Source organism: Anarhichas minor, unplaced genomic scaffold (genome assembly GCF_050575085.1).
Source record: "Anarhichas minor isolate MPS153535 unplaced genomic scaffold, ASM5057508v1 ptg000007l, whole genome shotgun sequence".
In the NCBI taxonomy this organism is placed as follows: Eukaryota; Metazoa; Chordata; class Actinopteri; order Perciformes; family Anarhichadidae; genus Anarhichas; species Anarhichas minor.
Window position 1 is genome coordinate 9,062,133 of NW_027466453.1, and position 17,086 is coordinate 9,079,218.

At 44.9% G+C, this 17,086-nt stretch overlaps 1 protein-coding gene across 9 annotated transcripts in view; it reads left to right on the forward strand.

The window, feature by feature from the left end:
* Positions 1-13,157, forward strand: part of stat5a (signal transducer and activator of transcription 5a) — a 47,726-nt gene extending 34,569 nt beyond the window's left edge. For 7 of the 9 annotated variants that reach the window (XM_076085464.1, XM_076085460.1, XM_076085467.1 and 4 more), the window contains 16 exons: positions 543-632; positions 1,525-1,699; positions 2,232-2,362; positions 2,470-2,621; positions 3,010-3,165; positions 5,012-5,191; positions 6,231-6,318; positions 6,581-6,703; positions 6,973-7,065; positions 7,645-7,851; positions 8,590-8,684; positions 8,959-9,101; positions 9,322-9,477; positions 9,627-9,678; positions 10,112-10,222; positions 12,775-13,157. In XM_076085464.1, coding sequence (XP_075941579.1) covers positions 543-632; positions 1,525-1,699; positions 2,232-2,362; positions 2,470-2,621; positions 3,010-3,165; positions 5,012-5,191; positions 6,231-6,318; positions 6,581-6,703; positions 6,973-7,065; positions 7,645-7,851; positions 8,590-8,684; positions 8,959-9,101; positions 9,322-9,477; positions 9,627-9,678; positions 10,112-10,222; positions 12,775-12,955 — 2,133 coding nt within the window. In that variant the 3' untranslated portion in view covers positions 12,956-13,157. Of the gene's footprint in view, positions 1-542; positions 633-1,524; positions 1,700-2,231; positions 2,363-2,469; positions 2,622-3,009; positions 3,166-5,011; positions 5,192-6,230; positions 6,319-6,580; positions 6,704-6,972; positions 7,066-7,644; positions 7,852-8,589; positions 8,685-8,958; positions 9,102-9,321; positions 9,478-9,626; positions 9,679-10,111; positions 10,223-10,360; positions 12,647-12,774 lie in introns of those variants that run through there. The other 2 variants (XM_076085469.1, XM_076085468.1) reach the window with 2 other exon arrangements.
* Positions 13,158-17,086: the final 3,929 nt, after the last annotated feature.

Here is a 17,086-nt window from a genome sequence, read left to right on the forward strand (position 1 = left end):
AAGGGGAGCTGGCTGTGCAACATCAAACTGCAATACCCAAATTTCTACTTCTCTGTTTTCCCCTGGGTGATCGTGAGCGTACATGTACCGATGTGTAATATGTGAAATGTGTCCAACCCTGCTGATGCCCTGTGCTATTAGTTTTTTTCTTTCTCTTAGTGTGGCGTGTTTCCTCGTAAAAACGTAGCTTGATTTTACAATTCCAAACTTTTAATGCAATGTCACTCCCCGACTTGAAGCAGGAAACTACTAGACTCTGAAACTAGACAGTGAAACCGCAATTTGTTTACACAAAAAAAAAAAATGATTGTAACACATGTACCAGCGGTGTGCGTGCGTGACAATGTGCGTGAATGCTAATGAATGATATATGAAGTGCTCCGTGCTTCAGAGATGGGTCTCATTAGGCTCGCCTAATGGGGTTTTTTTAGTGCTCCAGAACTTAGCGAGCTTCTAAATTGGTGAGTCCTGTGTGAGGCGGACGCTCCGCTCGTCAGGGGCTAATAGGCCTTAACACGGCTCATGTGCTCCTTGTCTTTCAGAGCACGTATGACCGCTGTCCGCTGGAGCTGGTCCGATGCATCAAACACATCCTCTACACGGAGCAGAGGCTCGTCAGAGAGGCCACCAATGTGAGTAGGATGCACGCGCGTGCTGTGAAATACATATTTGCGAGCTGACACCTGCATGCACACTGCAGACAATCCCCACTGTAATGTAAACTTGCTGAGACAAACACCTGTGGCTTGTTTATGCATTATTCAGTACATAGCCCGTACAAAGCCTGCAAACACAAACAGAAGCGCAACTACTTAATGGTGACTGATTCGGCCGGCTGGGTAATTGCGTAACTACTCTCCGTTTCCTCCATTCACCCCCCTAAAGGTCTGCAGATTCCTTTTGCGTTATTAAAACAATACCTTCTCAATCATGCTGTAAAGTGGACTTGCAAAAGTCGACTTTTTGTTGCTCCTCCACTGCAAGTCAAAAATGAAAATCAAATATTTCACGGTTTATAAAAAGCCCTGAGTTATAAAACCGTAAAAGCCAGCAGTGCGTAAAAACATGTGACTCTCAGCGACTCCTGCGGCGAATTGATTTCCAGTCACAACATGCCTTTTCTATTCGTGGAATGCATATTTGGACTGATCGAATTTCACCGTCTTTAGTCCGAACCTTTAGGTAACACGGTGCTCACGCAGTCTGCCCGAGTGCGATGAGCACTTCTTCCCTCTCTGTTTGCAGTTATCCCGTCAGGCTTGTGGTCACTGAGGATTTTACAGTCAAATAGCCCAACTGCCACACGCGGGCATCAATGCATCGAGTCCAGCTTGGTTTCATATTCCTGCTCCATCCCCCACAAATATCACACGTCTCTCGTCTCACCAGTAGCCTGCTATCTCCCCTAACAGCTATCATAAACAACCCAATGACAGACAATACACAGGCCACGACACCTTACCAATTACCGTTTCCCAACCCTCTCTCTGTGCCTGTCTCTCAATCACACTTTGTAATCGACAGTCGAGCTCTCCGGTGGGGGGGATGATGGACAGCATGTCTCAGAAATACCAACAGATCAACCAAGCTTTTGAGGAGCTCCGCCTGCTGACCCAGGACACGGAGAATGATCTGCGCAAGCTCCAGCACAACCAGGAGTACTTCATCATCCAGTACCAGGAGAGCCTCCGCATCCAGGGTGAGACCAGAGGACCTGCATCTCGTTATTGCTGCTCTAGAGTAATGCAAAGTTTTCATAATCAGTTATTCAACAGCGCTGGTTCAAGCTTTTCAAATGTGCCGGTTCTTCTTTCATTCTAAATATAATACATTGGAAATGTTGGACTGTAAGTTGGACAAAACCTATTTACTAGATCACTACATGTCTGAACTTTTGTGAACTTTTGTATATGCCACAGGTGTGAAATTGCATTGTGAAGATCATTCCACACGTTCATTTCACAGCTGTCTGAAATATGCAGGACACTGTAGATTAGCGATGGAAAACAAACACCTGGAGCTTCCACAAGCAGCAACCTTTGCATTCATGTTGCATAATTCACAAAACAGCACGTGTGTGTTACGCTAGAGGAGGTTCTCCTGAGTAAATCATCATCCCCCTCGGGTGTACATGTATGTTCACTGTATATATGTGCAGGTTAAAGATTTTCACCTCCCCTCTCTTCTCCCCCCCCCCCCCTCTGGATGGCAACAACCCCACTCCTCCTCAGCTCAGCTGACCAGCCTGTCCACGCTGCCCCCTGCTGACCGGCAGCTACGGGAGCCCGCCCTTCTCAATAAGAGAGCCACTGTGGAGGCATGGCTGACCAGAGAGGCCAACACACTACAGAAATACAGACTGGTAAGACGGGAACATGCACGCTCAAAGAAAACACACCGTATGCGTGTGTGCAAGAGTGCTCGTGTGTTATCCCGAGTCAAACCTCCTCGTTTTCTGTTCATGCGCAGGACTTGGCAGAGAAGCACCAGAAAACACTGCAGCTGTTGAGAAAGCAGCAGACCATCATTCTGGATGACGAGCTGATCCAGTGGAAGAGACGGCAGCAGCTGGCAGGCAACGGGGGCCCGCCGGAGGGAGGCCTGGACATCCTGCAGTCCTGGTGAGCCCTCCTCCACCTCCCACCAAGATCACGGCCGCTAGGCTTCCTCTCAAAGCAAAGGGTCACAGGTTTACAAGCTTTCAATTGACTACCGCTGGGTTCATTTCCAAAGTTTATTGGCTCCTAATAACAGAGACATTAGGCAGGCTCATCTGACATGTCTCTTTTTTAGGCTGTTAATCCCTCATTTTGCTTTCTTTGCTTTTTTTGGAGAGTCCAGTCAAGGGTTTCATAGTTGCTGTAAACTATCCCGTTTCAGTTTTAATTGCTAATCTTCTGCTGGAGTGAAATCTTCTGCAGTGCAGGCATAACTCCTTACCTGTGTGTGTTTTCGTGTGTGTGTGTGTGTGTGTGTGTGTGTGTGTGTGTGTGTGTGTGTGTGTGTCAGGTGTGAGAAGCTAGCAGAAACTATCTGGCAAAACAGGCAGCAGATTCGGAGGGCAGAGCACCTCAGACAACAGCTGCCCATCCCCGGCCCCATTGAAGAGCTCCTCAACGAACTCAGCAGTACCATCACAGACATCATCTCAGCATTGGTCACCAGGTGTGTGTTGTTGTTTAAGGCTTCTCTAAACCTATCTCAACTCATCTTGACTGAAAACGCTGATTCCATGACATGAATGTCAGTCAGCATAGAGTCAAAACAAGTATATCAGCCCCAGCGTGTGTGTAGCTGGGTGTGTGTGTACATCGAGGCATCGCCGTTTCCTGCACTCAGTGGGGGCCTTTATGCAAGCAAGTCCTACTTACACAGCCGTAGTTGCTTTGGTCGACAGAGTGAGAGATATTATCTTTTCCTAAAATTAAATGAATCTGGCGTTGGGTTTATCCACTTTAGGATTTAATCCAGTGACACTACTTTATTCTGCAGTGTCGTAGTACTCGAGACCGGTCTTGGTCTCAACACCAGTCCCAAGACCACTTTTTGAAGGTCTCATCTCAAGCCACAGCTGCGGGAATATCAGTAAGCTGCCTGTGCATTGATATATTTGTTAACATGCACCGACCACCCTGCCGTGGTCTCAAACCCTAGATTTAGTCTTGTAAAAGGTAATGTTTACGTTTCAGACCTTAAAGGGATAGTTAGGGTGTTTTGAAGTGGGGTTGTACTTATCCATAGTCAGGGTATCACTTACAGTACCTAATGTCTCACCTGGGGGGGGGTGTGCCAACCGCCATCTACTGTAGGTAATACACTGGATATGGATAAGTAACAGCAAGCCTTAGTCGACTGACGCTCATGCGATTATGTCGACAAATTGATTAGTTGATTTAATCAACAGAGACATTAATTTCTTGGAAATAAGGTATTCTGCCTGAAAAAGCATAAAGAACGACTAATCGACTGAAGAAATCTGAGTCGATCAGTCGACTAATCGGTCATTTTGATCTTGAAACTGGACTATCTGTTTTCAGTGCAGCCAAAAAAAAAGATTGTTGAAAAAGAAGTCGGTCAGTGATAATTTCAACTGCGAGGATGCAAATGTGCCCAGAGGCAAAGGATGGAAGTCAAAGGCTTCTAAAAAGATCTGCAGAGACAAAGAAAATGCAGTTTGCAAGAGATTGAAGGACAGCGGAGGCACTTGCAAGCTGTTGCAGTTCATACTTTTTGGACCCAAAGGCACATCTGCCGGGGTCTTTTAGCCCTCCAGCATCTCTGAACAGGAAGTCACCTGAAGGTTCCTCTCCTACTTTTCTTGTAGATTTTCCCTGCAGGGACCCTTAGCATACTGAGAGGCCGTGTCCGTGTCACAGCGATTTCTGATTGGCCACAGACTTGCCCGCGCCCACAAAATACAGTACCGCTATCACACACAGTACAAACACAGGCTATGTTTCCTCAACAACATCCTCTCTATATTCCCCTGAAGCCCCTGGAGGTTTCAGGCTGAGAATGGGAGAGTGTTGTTTTCACATCACTACTTCGTTCAGCTACAGAACAGAGGGCTTGAAGGCTCATAACAACAGTATGTATTTGTTTCCAAGCTGCCACTGATCCTGCAGGAATAATGATCAGGCTGTGTGTCTGCTGCTGTCTCACTTCTTGCTCCCTGTTTGTGTTAAAGTGGGAAATCAGATGACAGCTCGACAGAAAATCACACCTTACTTCCATTACCTTCAATACCCTCCATTAGTGCACCATGGTTATCTTCAAAGTATACATCACATGTATATTTAAAGTCTAATAAAACATTTGCACAGTTATTTGTATGCTGTAAACATGTTTACTTTCTGTGTTAGGTTTGCAGCCTTTTTGTCATATTTTTGGCTACGTTTTAAGAGAGAGATGATGATGATAAGAGATGATGTTCAGCAAAGCACTGAGCCACCTGACCAACAGGGTTTTGTTCTGTCATTAAGTCAGTCTAACTCCCCCTTTGTCTCCACAGCACCTTCATCATTGAGAAACAGCCACCACAGGTGCTAAAAACCCAAACCAAGTTTGCCGCGACAGTGCGCCTCCTAGTGGGTGGGAAATTGAACGTGCACATGAACCCTCCGCAGGTGAAAGCCACCATCATTAGTGAGCAGCAAGCCAAGACCCTGCTGAAGAACGAGAACACGAGGAAGTAAGTCCAGTGCCCCGATATCATATCACTGTGGATTAAAAACAAGAAGACCCCAGAAACAATTACAAATAGGACGCTGGGGGTTGTTTGTGGAGGTTCAGACCTGAAGTAGCAGTGTGTACGATTTAGCAGCATCTAGTGGTGAGGTAGCAGATTGCATTCAACTGAATACCCCTCCGCTCACAAGCATGTCGGAGAACTACGGTGGGCTTGAAATAAAAAAAACAAATGCTAAAAGCTCTCTAGAGGCAGTGTTTGGTTTGTCCATTCTGGGCTACTGTAGAAATGTAAAGAAAACACATTGATTCTTAGGAAATCCGCCTAAATCCTACACACTGCTACTTTATGCTATACGGCTTGTTTTTAATTAATATATCACTTCTTCTTTGAATCAGAGTTTTCACACACAAGTGCTTTCACGCTGAAGCAACGACACATCATCCTGCTGTTCCCTCTTCTTTGCGCACACGTTTTAGTATTCCTGCTTCATCTAGTGGGGCCGTGGCACCATTAAGATAAGGATTCTTTAGCTTGCTACAGGGATTACTGGATCCCAGGATGAACTCTGGCCCTCATGTGTTTCCATACCTCACCACAGAGACACGGCTGGAACGTGAACAATGCCACAGAGGAATCTATGGTGTGGACGCAGAATCCACATTTAGCCCGTTCCACATTCCTCCCGACAAACAGAAACCGTCCAAGACTGTAAGTCAGCCGGTGGTTATATGGACGAGCAATTCAACAGCTCAGCCATCATCCCCTTGTGTCTCATCCAAGCCAGTTTGTATGGCACCCAATCTGCAGCCCTGAGACATCTGCTCGGTGTTTTCTCATGTAGAAAAGATAGAGGTAGTTAAACCATCCAATTATACGAGCACGAACATCATTCCTACACCCTGCATGTGTTTCACGCAGCTCCTGCCCGACCATAATTTAGTTTTAATCTGTTCTGGGAAGAATAAAATTCTCAGCACAACGAGTCACAGCAGACATTACGGCGAACTGACTCAACCCCTTGATTGTCTCTCCCCTTTAGCGATAGCAGCGGAGAGATTCTCAACAATAACTGCGTGATGGAGTACCACCAGACGACAGGCACTCTCAGCGCCCACTTCAGGAACATGGTAAGTGATTCTGAAGTGAAGTAACTACACTGAGTTGGATATCTTAGTAAACACGGGTCTGAAGTAGAGTGCGGCTCACCCTGAAGTCAGATGTGTTTGACGCCAATGTCCGTGAGTACAGTAGTATGTGTCCTCAGAGACGGTGCATACACGTCGGCCCTGTAGTCTGACTCAAAGTGAATCGTGCATGCCGTGTGCTGTGCATATATGATGCGTGCATTGTCAGTGTTGCTCATTCCTACACGTGTCGTCTTCCATGTAGTCTTTGAAGAGGATCAAGCGGTCGGACAGGCGAGGAGCAGAATCCGTCACAGAAGAAAAGTTCACCATTCTGTTCGAGTCGCAGTTTAGCGTTGGAGTCAACGAGCTTGTCTTTCAAGTGAAGGTAAGGGGGCGACAATAGCCTGGGACGCACAAAGATACTCGCCATTGTTACTTCTGCAATCTATTCATTCTTAAAAGCCTCACAAAACCTTGAACACAACAGTGCGCCGCATCAGCCCGACCAATCCTACTCATTCCTCATCTGTCTTCTTCACAGCACTTTAATGTTGATTAAAACGCTCTCGTGTCCCGTTAGAACCATAGACGGACGATGATGTTTATTGTTCCAGCATTCTTAAACTGATGGCCTCCCCTCTTTCATTCGAACAGACGTTATCACTTCCTGTCGTGGTGATAGTTCACGGTAGCCAAGACAATAACGCCACAGCAACCGTGTTGTGGGACAACGCTTTTGCAGAGCCGGTGAGTAAATGTTTTTTTTCTGCGTTCAAAATGATATTTAGAGATGATTAAACCTTCAAAAAAACGCCTAAACTTAGCAGTTTTATGTATCAAATATAATTTGAAAAGTGCTCTGATTAGTAGATTCTTTTCTGTTTAATCAATTTTGACAATTTAAAGGTGCTAAATACAAAATTCAGACCATTTCTATTGCCTCCTCACGTGGAGGGTGGCTGCTAAGCTTCCGCGATGATGCTGTCGGTCGGTACGCCGTTATCGACTGTAACCGCCGTATGAGCGCGGTGCAGAGGGCGGCCATCACTAACCGCATCTGTGCTTTGATTATATGCTCAAAATTTAGCACATTTAAGGAATTGGAAGGGGACCCTCGATGGCCATTTGTTCTGTTTTTCTATTGATCTGGACGAGTTAATTAGAATCCTTGTGGAAACAATGATGCAATATAAAAACTCAGCTACTCCTGCTCTTGTTTACGTGCTCACATTTGCACATTTCATGCATGTTTTGCATTCTGCTGCCGGCCTCACACGCGGCGGTTAGGCTCATGTAAATCCTCTGCTGTCTCCACCGCCTCTACAGGGACGGGTGCCTTTCCTCGTGCCAGATAAGGTGCTTTGGCCTCAGCTGTGCGACGCCATCAACATGAAATACAAGGCCGAGGTGCAGAGTAACCGGGGCCTGTCGGAGGAGAACCTGGTCTTCCTGGCTCAAAAGGCCTTCAGCAGCTCCAGCAACAACCCCGACGACTACCGCAACATGACGATGACTTGGTCACAGTTTAACAGGGTCAGCGCTATGCAGTCTCAACATGCTAATTATCTGTTATCTTTCAGATCGAATGTTTGGGTTTCTAACATACTTGGAAAGAGTTTTCTCCTCTTTACATTTTTTAAAAAATGCCCGCAGGCCAGTATCCTTAAGCCATCTTAGCGGCACGCTTGTTCTCCGTGGAGTCATTTACTTTTGGTTATTCATACACAGAAATATCTCATGCTCCATTTGCACTGCTCCTGCAGCCCTATTCTGTAGTGGAGAGAGAGAGAGACGCCTCATTGGTGGCCAGGTCTTCCTCTTAATGGGCCTGTTTGTCCACACAGCGAAAGGCCGGAGGCCTCATTTTCTGGCTCAACGCAGCTGGCGATGGCAGAAAATGCACTCGCATTCACCACACACCATGGGTCTCATTAGATTACAGGAACATCAAGTTTCCAGACCGGTGCATAGGCTGCACACATACACATACTGCACACATACTGCACACATACACACACTGCACACATACACATACTGCACACATACACACACATACACACACTGCACACATACACACACTGCACACATACACGCACTTTCACCCCACTCTTCTCTTCTTTCGCTCTTCCATCTGTATTTATGGACTGGATGGACATGAGGGAATGTGGAAACCTTTTAAAAGATGAGCATATATCCTGTGTGCTTTTTTTAAACATCATTTTATTTTCTCCCCCCCCCCCCCCCCACCCCCAAAATACATTTTGCTCACAGGAAAGCTTGCCAGGGAGGAACTTTACATTCTGGCAGTGGTTTGATGGCGTGATGGAGCTCACAAAAAAGCATCTCAAACCACACTGGAATGACGGGTAAGGCAAATTGAGTTTTTTTTTGTCAGTCTCAATCTTGTGGCAGAACGTGAAAAATAAAAGCACTATGCCACCTTTTTTTTCACTTTAGTGGTTGGATATTTTGTCAGTCTTTACAACTCAGGCAATAGTTCACGTTCATGATTTTCCATGGAAAGCTGGACCTGCTTCTCCTCATAAACTAGGAATGAAGTAAAGGAGAGAGGTGGGGAGGGGAATGCACATTACAATATCAATGTCTTTCTTTTTCTATCTCTCGCTCTCGTTTTTTCAGAGCCATACTGGGCTTTGTGAACAAACAGCAGGCTCAGGACATGCTGATGTCCAAACCCAACGGTACTTTCCTTCTGCGCTTTAGTGACTCTGAGATCGGAGGAATTACAATTGCCTGGGTGGCAGAAAATCCTAACAAAGCAGGTATGACTCTGTTACTGTCACATCACAGATAGTGCTGGTAAAATGTTTAGATATTAGGCCTAGAGGATTTAATCAGCGCTAAAGCCAGATACAAGGCTTCTGTCACGTGTCAACGATGTCGATTTTAGATTAAAACAACACTGTAAAATTACTGAAATTAAAATGCCCGGGAGAATGACTGATTACGTTACCATTACTGCTGACACTGTGTTTCTTGCAGGTGAGAGGATGGTTTGGAACCTCATGCCCTACACAACCAAAGACTTCTCCATTCGCTCTCTGGCTGACCGCATCAGCGATCTCAATCACCTCCTGTTCCTCTACCCCGACAGACCCAAGGATGAGGTCTTCTCCAAATATTACACCCCACCCCTCTGTAAGCAACCATCTGTTTGCACAGGAAAGCTGTTACTTTCAAAATTCAATACCGCAGCATTCGAAGCCGGTGCAGTGAACGGATGTATTGATTGCTGCATGATGACTTCTCTCTCTCTCTCTCTCTCTCCCTCCCTGTTTGTCTTAAAGCCAAAGCAGTGGACGGCTACGTGAAGCCCCAAATCAAACAAGTGGTGCCCGAGTAAGTAGCCAGCTTTCTGTTTGCCTTTCCTCCTGTTCTTCTATTCTCTGTCTTCTTCCCTGCCGTCCACCCACCCGTTTTTTTCCCCCTCTGTGCCAACATTTAGAGTTAATCACGAAATATTGGACCCTGAATTCAGATCAGCTATTAGTCAGCTGTTACAGTTGGAGGAGGCCAATTAAGGACGGCCAGGGTCCCTGAGCGAGCTTGTCTTCCACTCATCATTAGAGTTAGGCTTGTTAGTTAGCCAGCCCCGCTCCCTGCCTGTCTCCGTGGTTGGTTCACCCACGCTACAGAGAACGGCCATAATGATGCAGCGAGGCCTGGAAAGCACGCTGAGGGTAGTTGCTTAGGCAACTGCTGAGCATAGACTCACAGGCTTTAATCTTGTGTGTGTTTGCGTGTGCGTGCGTGTGTGTGTGTGTGTGTGCAGGTTTACGACAGCCAATCCAGACCCAACAAGTGGGAATCCAACCTATATGGATCACGGCGCCTCCCCGGCACCCGTCAGTCACCCTCACACCTACGGCATATTCCCACCTATGTGAGTCAACAAGTCCTTTGAACATATGACTCTGTCTGAGTGTGCGTGTGCATTTTGTATAGAATAAAGTGTCTTGTTGCTCCTGCTGGGTCTTTTTTTTTTTTTTTTTTTTTTTTTTTTTCGGTGATGTGCTGCCAGCTTGTCTGAGTGTGGTTTGGCTCCACTCTTTGTCCTGTGGCAGGAGTGACTCTATGTTGGACGCGGACGGAGACTTCGACCTGGACGACACCATGGACGTGGCGAGGCACGTAGAGGAGCTCCTTCGGCGGCCTGTAGAGAGCCAGTGGGGCGGCCAACAGTCCTGACCCTTGACCTTTTAACCCGTGACAACACCAAACAAAACCCTGCTTCCCAACTTGCCCCATCCGCATTGACATTTCTCATGGTTTAATTCCATTCATTTCTCTTTTTTTCATTTTTTTTTTTCAGATAGCTATAATGTGAAATGTTCATAATGGTTGTGATTTTTTTATTTTTTTTCTTCTTTCTGTTCAGCATGAGAGCATGCATGTCGGTGACTTCTCCTATTTTTATTTGTGTCCATAAGTGTTTGTAAAACAGACTAGCTATAAAACAAAACCTGCAGTGTTACATTATTGTGAAGAAGAAAAGGAAAGGTAATTTCCACTTGATTTTGATTAGATTCAAAGGAAAATATGCTACTGTATGAAGTCATTTTAACAGTTGAATGTTTCTATTTCGACATATTCTCTGCTTTGTAAATGGGTCATTGGTATTTTGATAGTGACGCTGCCCTTTGACAAAGACAAGAAACTTTCACGAAGAGTTTTGCTTTTGCTCTTCATAACATAATCGGAGTCATTGCTCTGCAGTCGGTTTTTTGAATCCATATACACTAACCTATAGGTAACTGACAGCACACACATCAGCACGCGCTTAAGTGTACGATGTATTCCTTCTGATGCGTTCACCAGCTGAAACACAGGAGGGGTGCTCATTCACGGCGCCTCCCTCGATCTCACAAGGCTATACGTGTCGTCAGAAATGCAAACCTAAGCATTTACCTAACGCTGCCTGCTTGTCCTCTCAGGTCCCTCTGTTCCCCTCATCGATGCTACCTCGCATTATCCTACTGACAGCCGTCGTTACCATTGGTTCTCTTGTTGTTTCTGCGGCACGTTCACGCCGGTAGACGCGGCTGTTTGGTTTTGCTCTCGTGATTTGTGTTGCGCACGTGTGAAGAAGATCTCCCCTGCTGCCCGAGCGGCTAACACTCTGTTGGCTGCTTCTGCGCTTGAAACAAACTCGCCTGATGAAGTCCAGACGCATGAAGTGTCACGTGTCCGGGCAGGTATTCCTGAATATTCGGCTCCCTTAACTGACTTTTCCGCCTATCCGTCCACTTGTGTAGCTGTGTGAGGACACTGTGGCAAAAACCCGCCGTGCGCAAAAGTCTCTGTGTGACCTCATGACCTGCACCAGCAGCTGAAAGTTGCGAGGCATACAGCAGATCCATAGACGCTTAGGCTTTGACTGCACGCACAAGACTCACCAGCCGCTGGGCCACATGCAGAACTCCAGGATGTAGCGTCACCTTCTTTTGTCTGGCTTTTGTTTTTGGTCAAGATTAGTTTTCAGTGTGTGTCCCCTTTTTGCTACACATAAAAGATAACAAATACATTGGTTGACTGGAAAAAGGTTGAGACTATATCCCCCTCTAACACACACACACACACACACACACACAATGCAGAATAGAAAATGTGTCAACAGCCTTGCACCTCAGGAATGAATCGCTTTGCGTCTCGCGTATGTACAAGCCAAATAGAAAATGATCAATGTATACAGAATATATGAATTTATTTTCTCTATCATAATTCTATTTTATTATTGTTTCTCTGGCACTCCCCCCATATTGAATGTAACCCATTTGCATGTTGAGGATATTTGTACGAAATACCGCCTCAGCCTGAGCAGAAGTTTCAAGTCTTGTGTCACCAGAAGCACCAGTTGAAAACGGACACCGAGTAACTGGAAATCAGAGATGAAGAAGAATTTATGATGTACTTTTGTGTTTGTTTGTCGGACAGACATTAATATTTAAGATATTCCCTCGTCTTATCTTTTCATATCCTCCTTCAAACGTTTCTTTTTTTTGTACCTCTGCTAATTTTGACATCTCAAGCTAGATGAGCTGTCCTGTGATATGTCCTTCATTACCAGTATCCTCATCATTTTCTCATCGAAGCTTTGTTCCACTGTAAAACGTGTTTGTTTGTTTTTTGTTTGTTTGTTGTTTTTTTTGATGATGATGATGATGATGATGATGATGATGTAGATGGCGCTGTGTGCTGTTCGATGTATGTACCATGTTTGTGGTTTGGGTTTATCACTTGGAGGTTTTCCAAGAGAAACAGCTGTTGAGTTGAAAAGAAGAAAATAAAGTTTTTTAAATAATTTTAACTATTATGTAATTTATAGCAGCATTTAAACATTTACATACATTTTAAGATTTTGATGTCACGACAAAATAAATCTTTCTTTTTTTGTTATGTGTGCCGGTCAACACCATCCATTTAATCCCCGAGCAGCAGAGCGTCACGACAGCAGCTCGCCGGGATTCAGCAGGAACGTGCAGAGTTCGTATTGTGTGCAGCTGCATCAGATACAGGACGGGAGGCCATTCTGGAACGGGAACTATTATTTAGGCACAGCTGGCAAAGAGTCACTGCACGCTGCTGTATTATTAAGACACTGCAGCATGTGAAATGAGTCTCTACGGTCGAGGCCAAAAGGATTTTATGTTTAAATGTTCGACAAACTATTGCACTTACCAACACACAATGAATATCAACTGCAGGTAGTCCATAATAGGTTCACGATGATTGATCCCTAAATGAACATCATACAAAGTTGTTCATTTAGTGCATTGCAGTTGTGTCCATGTGGAGGTGAAAACCTCTGACATTTGAGAATTCACACTCGTTTATATATATATATATATATATATATATATATATATATATATATATATATATATATATATATCAGATGAATGCACTCTTTAACAGTTTATTAAAATCCACTGCACTACGACCCTCAAGCGCAGCATTCTTGACTTGATCGCAGATGTTCAGAATTAGCTCAATTCTGCCATCTGGTGGATATTAGAAGCACAAACAATATTTTTCAGGCGTGTGCATTTGAGCTGAAGCTTAAATATGAATTGCCTACCCGGAGTCAGGCCTAGGAAAGATAATAAGTAAATCAAATTTGCATAAAATTCAATAAAATGTGACCAATTATTGCTTTAATGGTCTTCATTATTAGGTTACCGTACCTTTAGTTAGCGACTAGCAGCTTCTCGAAGAGAAAAATTGTATTATTATGGTCAATTATGCATGCCTGGTGTTTTTGAACTATGTATGCATTATGTACAGGCTACTATGTCAAAGGCTTCAGGTCTGTGATTGTACTCCAGTGCACAGGGCTCCTTGAGGTCAGCGGTAGGTTGTTGCATGGACACCAAATCTGCATCCATCATAAGGCTTTTAAACAGAGGTACAGCATGAGCACCTGAAGTGATAATAGGCTCGTTTGTCCTGCAGCAGTGGGTCTTACAATGATTTACTTTATAGAGTGGATTTATCAGTGTCTGTTTATATCAACGTGACATTACTTAAATGTTCAAATTTGCCTCATTGGCATTACAATAATAAACAATGTAAGTATTGTAATTTAGATTTAAAAGGGATGACAAATGGTTTACACTTAAATATATAGAATACTATAATGATTCAGAGTGAATATCATTTATATATACACATATTTATACACGTTCCCATTCAAAGAAAACCAGAACTCATTGTTCTTTGACTCCTCGTTCCCGTGTTGAATGCCTGTAGGTTGAGTGTGAAGTACCGCAACTAATCCACCAGATGGAGACATGTCCCATGTTGTCACGTGGAAGGCCGAGGAAAGGCTGATCAATGCCAGAGGTAGGCAGAGTGCAATAACATCTCCATGCCATGCAAATGATTACAGACCATGGATGTAAAAAGAGAACTAATTATGTGCTGGTGATCTTTTGCATCCGAAAAGTGGAAAAAGTCATTTTGGGCCTGATTACATCACCCAGAAGTTGTAAATCCATGGTTTCACCACTATGTAAAATCGAATGCACGGATCTCACAAATCTCCTTAGATTTAGGCAACAAACCTTCTTAATTAGGTGCAGACAAGGACCTTGTTTTGGGTTTCAATAAACCTTTTCTGGCAGAAAGCCCTAAAGGCAAACTTCTCCCGCCCTTCCTGGAGTCTTGACACAGACGCACACGGGACAAGTCATCCTTCAGGGCTATCTGCCAGAAATGGTTTATTTTAAGCCCAAACATGACCTTTTACCTAAACCTAATCAAGTAGGTTTGTTGCCTAAACCTGAGGAGATTTCTGGTAGAAAGCCCCGAAGGCAAACGTCTCCCATGTGCAACACCGTGTTTACTGTGTGCTCGTTTAGTTGCTTGGTGTTGGAGTCGTGTTTATCATGTCCTTATCTGGTGTTCGTCAAGACGTGCGCAACTGCCCCCAGTAATGGGAGCGCTCAGGTTCAAGACGTTAAAGTTAATAAGGTACTATATATAGTACTACTTATTATCTGGAGGCTCTGTTGAGGTTGTGTATAGAGGACAAGAACCTCATGACCAGCTAGATGAGAGGACTTCTCTCCTCTATTGGAAAGACAGAGCTTTGTAGTGGCAGAAGATGGACACACATGGTGTGTGAGGTGTTTTTAGAATTTGATTGCTCTTTTTAAAAATACCTGATGAAATGTAGAATTTGTAGTATGTTGTGTTGAACTGCTGACTCAAGGCTGTTCTTTACAATGTGCACGGCTTCAGTAACGTTGTGCTATTTCTCATAGCTTTGGTTTGTCAGGGACAGTTGGGTGACTCATATGCTTTTAAGGCTGTTTGGGTCCAATTCTTAGATTTGAAGATCCCAATCCCTTTACTCCAGATAGGGAATGTCCTGCAAGGCAAACGTGCTGTCCTTGGTTTCATGGCCTGGGTTGTATCTAATGATATTTAATAGTTCTAATGCAATAAGTCTGACTGCCTTCCTTAATTAAATAATCTAAATAATGATTCTGGTTTCATAGAAGTGTCTGTAAATATTGTTTTCTGGTCAAATGAAACACGCTCTCTCCAGGTGTTAGTCAAAAGAAGCTCATACCTGGGTATTTGGTTCTTTGTTCCAGCTGGTCTGAGGCATGTCACCACCAGGTGTCAGTAAAGTCCAAAGTATCAGACAGAGGCATGTGCTGACTGGGCAGACGTGGACCGTCCTTTTGTTTAGATCATGTGTTTATTGTGCATTTAAAGAGTAACCATGAATGTAGAGTTCAATTGTAAAAACTACACTACATGAAAAGCCTTTGTGAGAAAGAATCCATGCAAGGTCCTTGTTCCAATGATGAACACATGGGCAGGCACAGGAAGTGCGGTGGCAAAGCTCAGGAGAACACACCCTCTGCTCCCTGGCTGTGAGCAGCAGGAACATCCTGTATGGACGTCAGCGTTCATTCAAATGTACAACGCACACACTACACGTATCTGTGAGAAGTAGGTCCTTGTTTGTGTGGTTTTAATATTATCCCAGTACCCCAGCAAACGTGTGGGCCCACTGTGTGTAGGTGTGGATTTACTGTGGGCACTGTGGGCTGGGGACAAACCCACACTAATTCCATCTGGGGCCGCCTGTGGGTTGACCCATGTGGGAGTACCAGGACCATGAAAACTCTGACAGATTTCAGAGCTGGCTGCAGGCTGAATCGGAGCTGGAGAGTCAAAGCTAGGGGCGTTGGGTGAGGGTTTGGGAGCCTCGGGTCCAGCCTGGGCCCGGGGAGCATACTGAAAGCCCCCAAGGCTGTCCTGGGGCTGTATAGAGTTAGGGTGAGGGGTTAAGGGTCGGACCTGGGCCCGGTGAGCTTGCTGGAGGCCGGCCAAGGATCGACAAGTGTCAGCACAAAGCACCAGGATCTTCTCTTCTAATGTCTCCCTAAACAATTCAGTCTGATACAAAAACTATTCATGAGCCATTTCTGCTTTTTCTCCTTTTTCATGTTCTCTGGTGTGAAGAGGCTTTTCCCTGCTCTCCAATGAAGTGTCAGAGACCACACAATCTCTGGCTGATGGCTTTCAAAATGAATAGTGTTTGCAGTGTTTCCGCTGCTAACATATTGCCGTTTATTTACCTCTACTACAGAAGGTACTATCTTCCTTTTAAGATAGGGAAAGGTAACCGTAACTGATGCTGCAGACACTCTAAGTGTGAAATAGAGGTGTTAGCAAACACACAGGTGACACATGGCTTTCTACAAAAACCTTATGTGGTAATAAATCCTGAACATTTGACCGGATGACCCTCGCTTCTATTCCCCAACTGGGATTAGGAGTCGTGATCAATAGCCGGCTGTCAATCAATAAGATGGCTTGGCTTCTGTTGATGGGCCCCCGCAGGGAGGAGGGGGCCATTAGAGGCCTTGAAGGTATGGCGATAGAGATCCGTTGATACCAACTGCTACTGCAGCAGGAGGGAGCGGTGCCTAAACTGTACATAGGGCATGGCTGACATCCTGCTACAGGAAACTAAAGCAAACCTCAATGGAAAACAACAAGGGTGTTATTTAGAGTGACATTGCCATTTCAGTGTTGTAGAGTGCTGATGCAGTCTGTCTTTCACATTCTCTCACGCTTGCTGTTTTATTTCAGCTCTGTTTTTCGACCTCGGACGAACTGAAAGCATGTTTTGCTCTTTCCGTCAGTCGTGATCCCTGATGTTTTCACCACTTCACAGCGCACTGAACATACAGTATTTGTGAGTGGATCACCGGGAGGGCCCTTA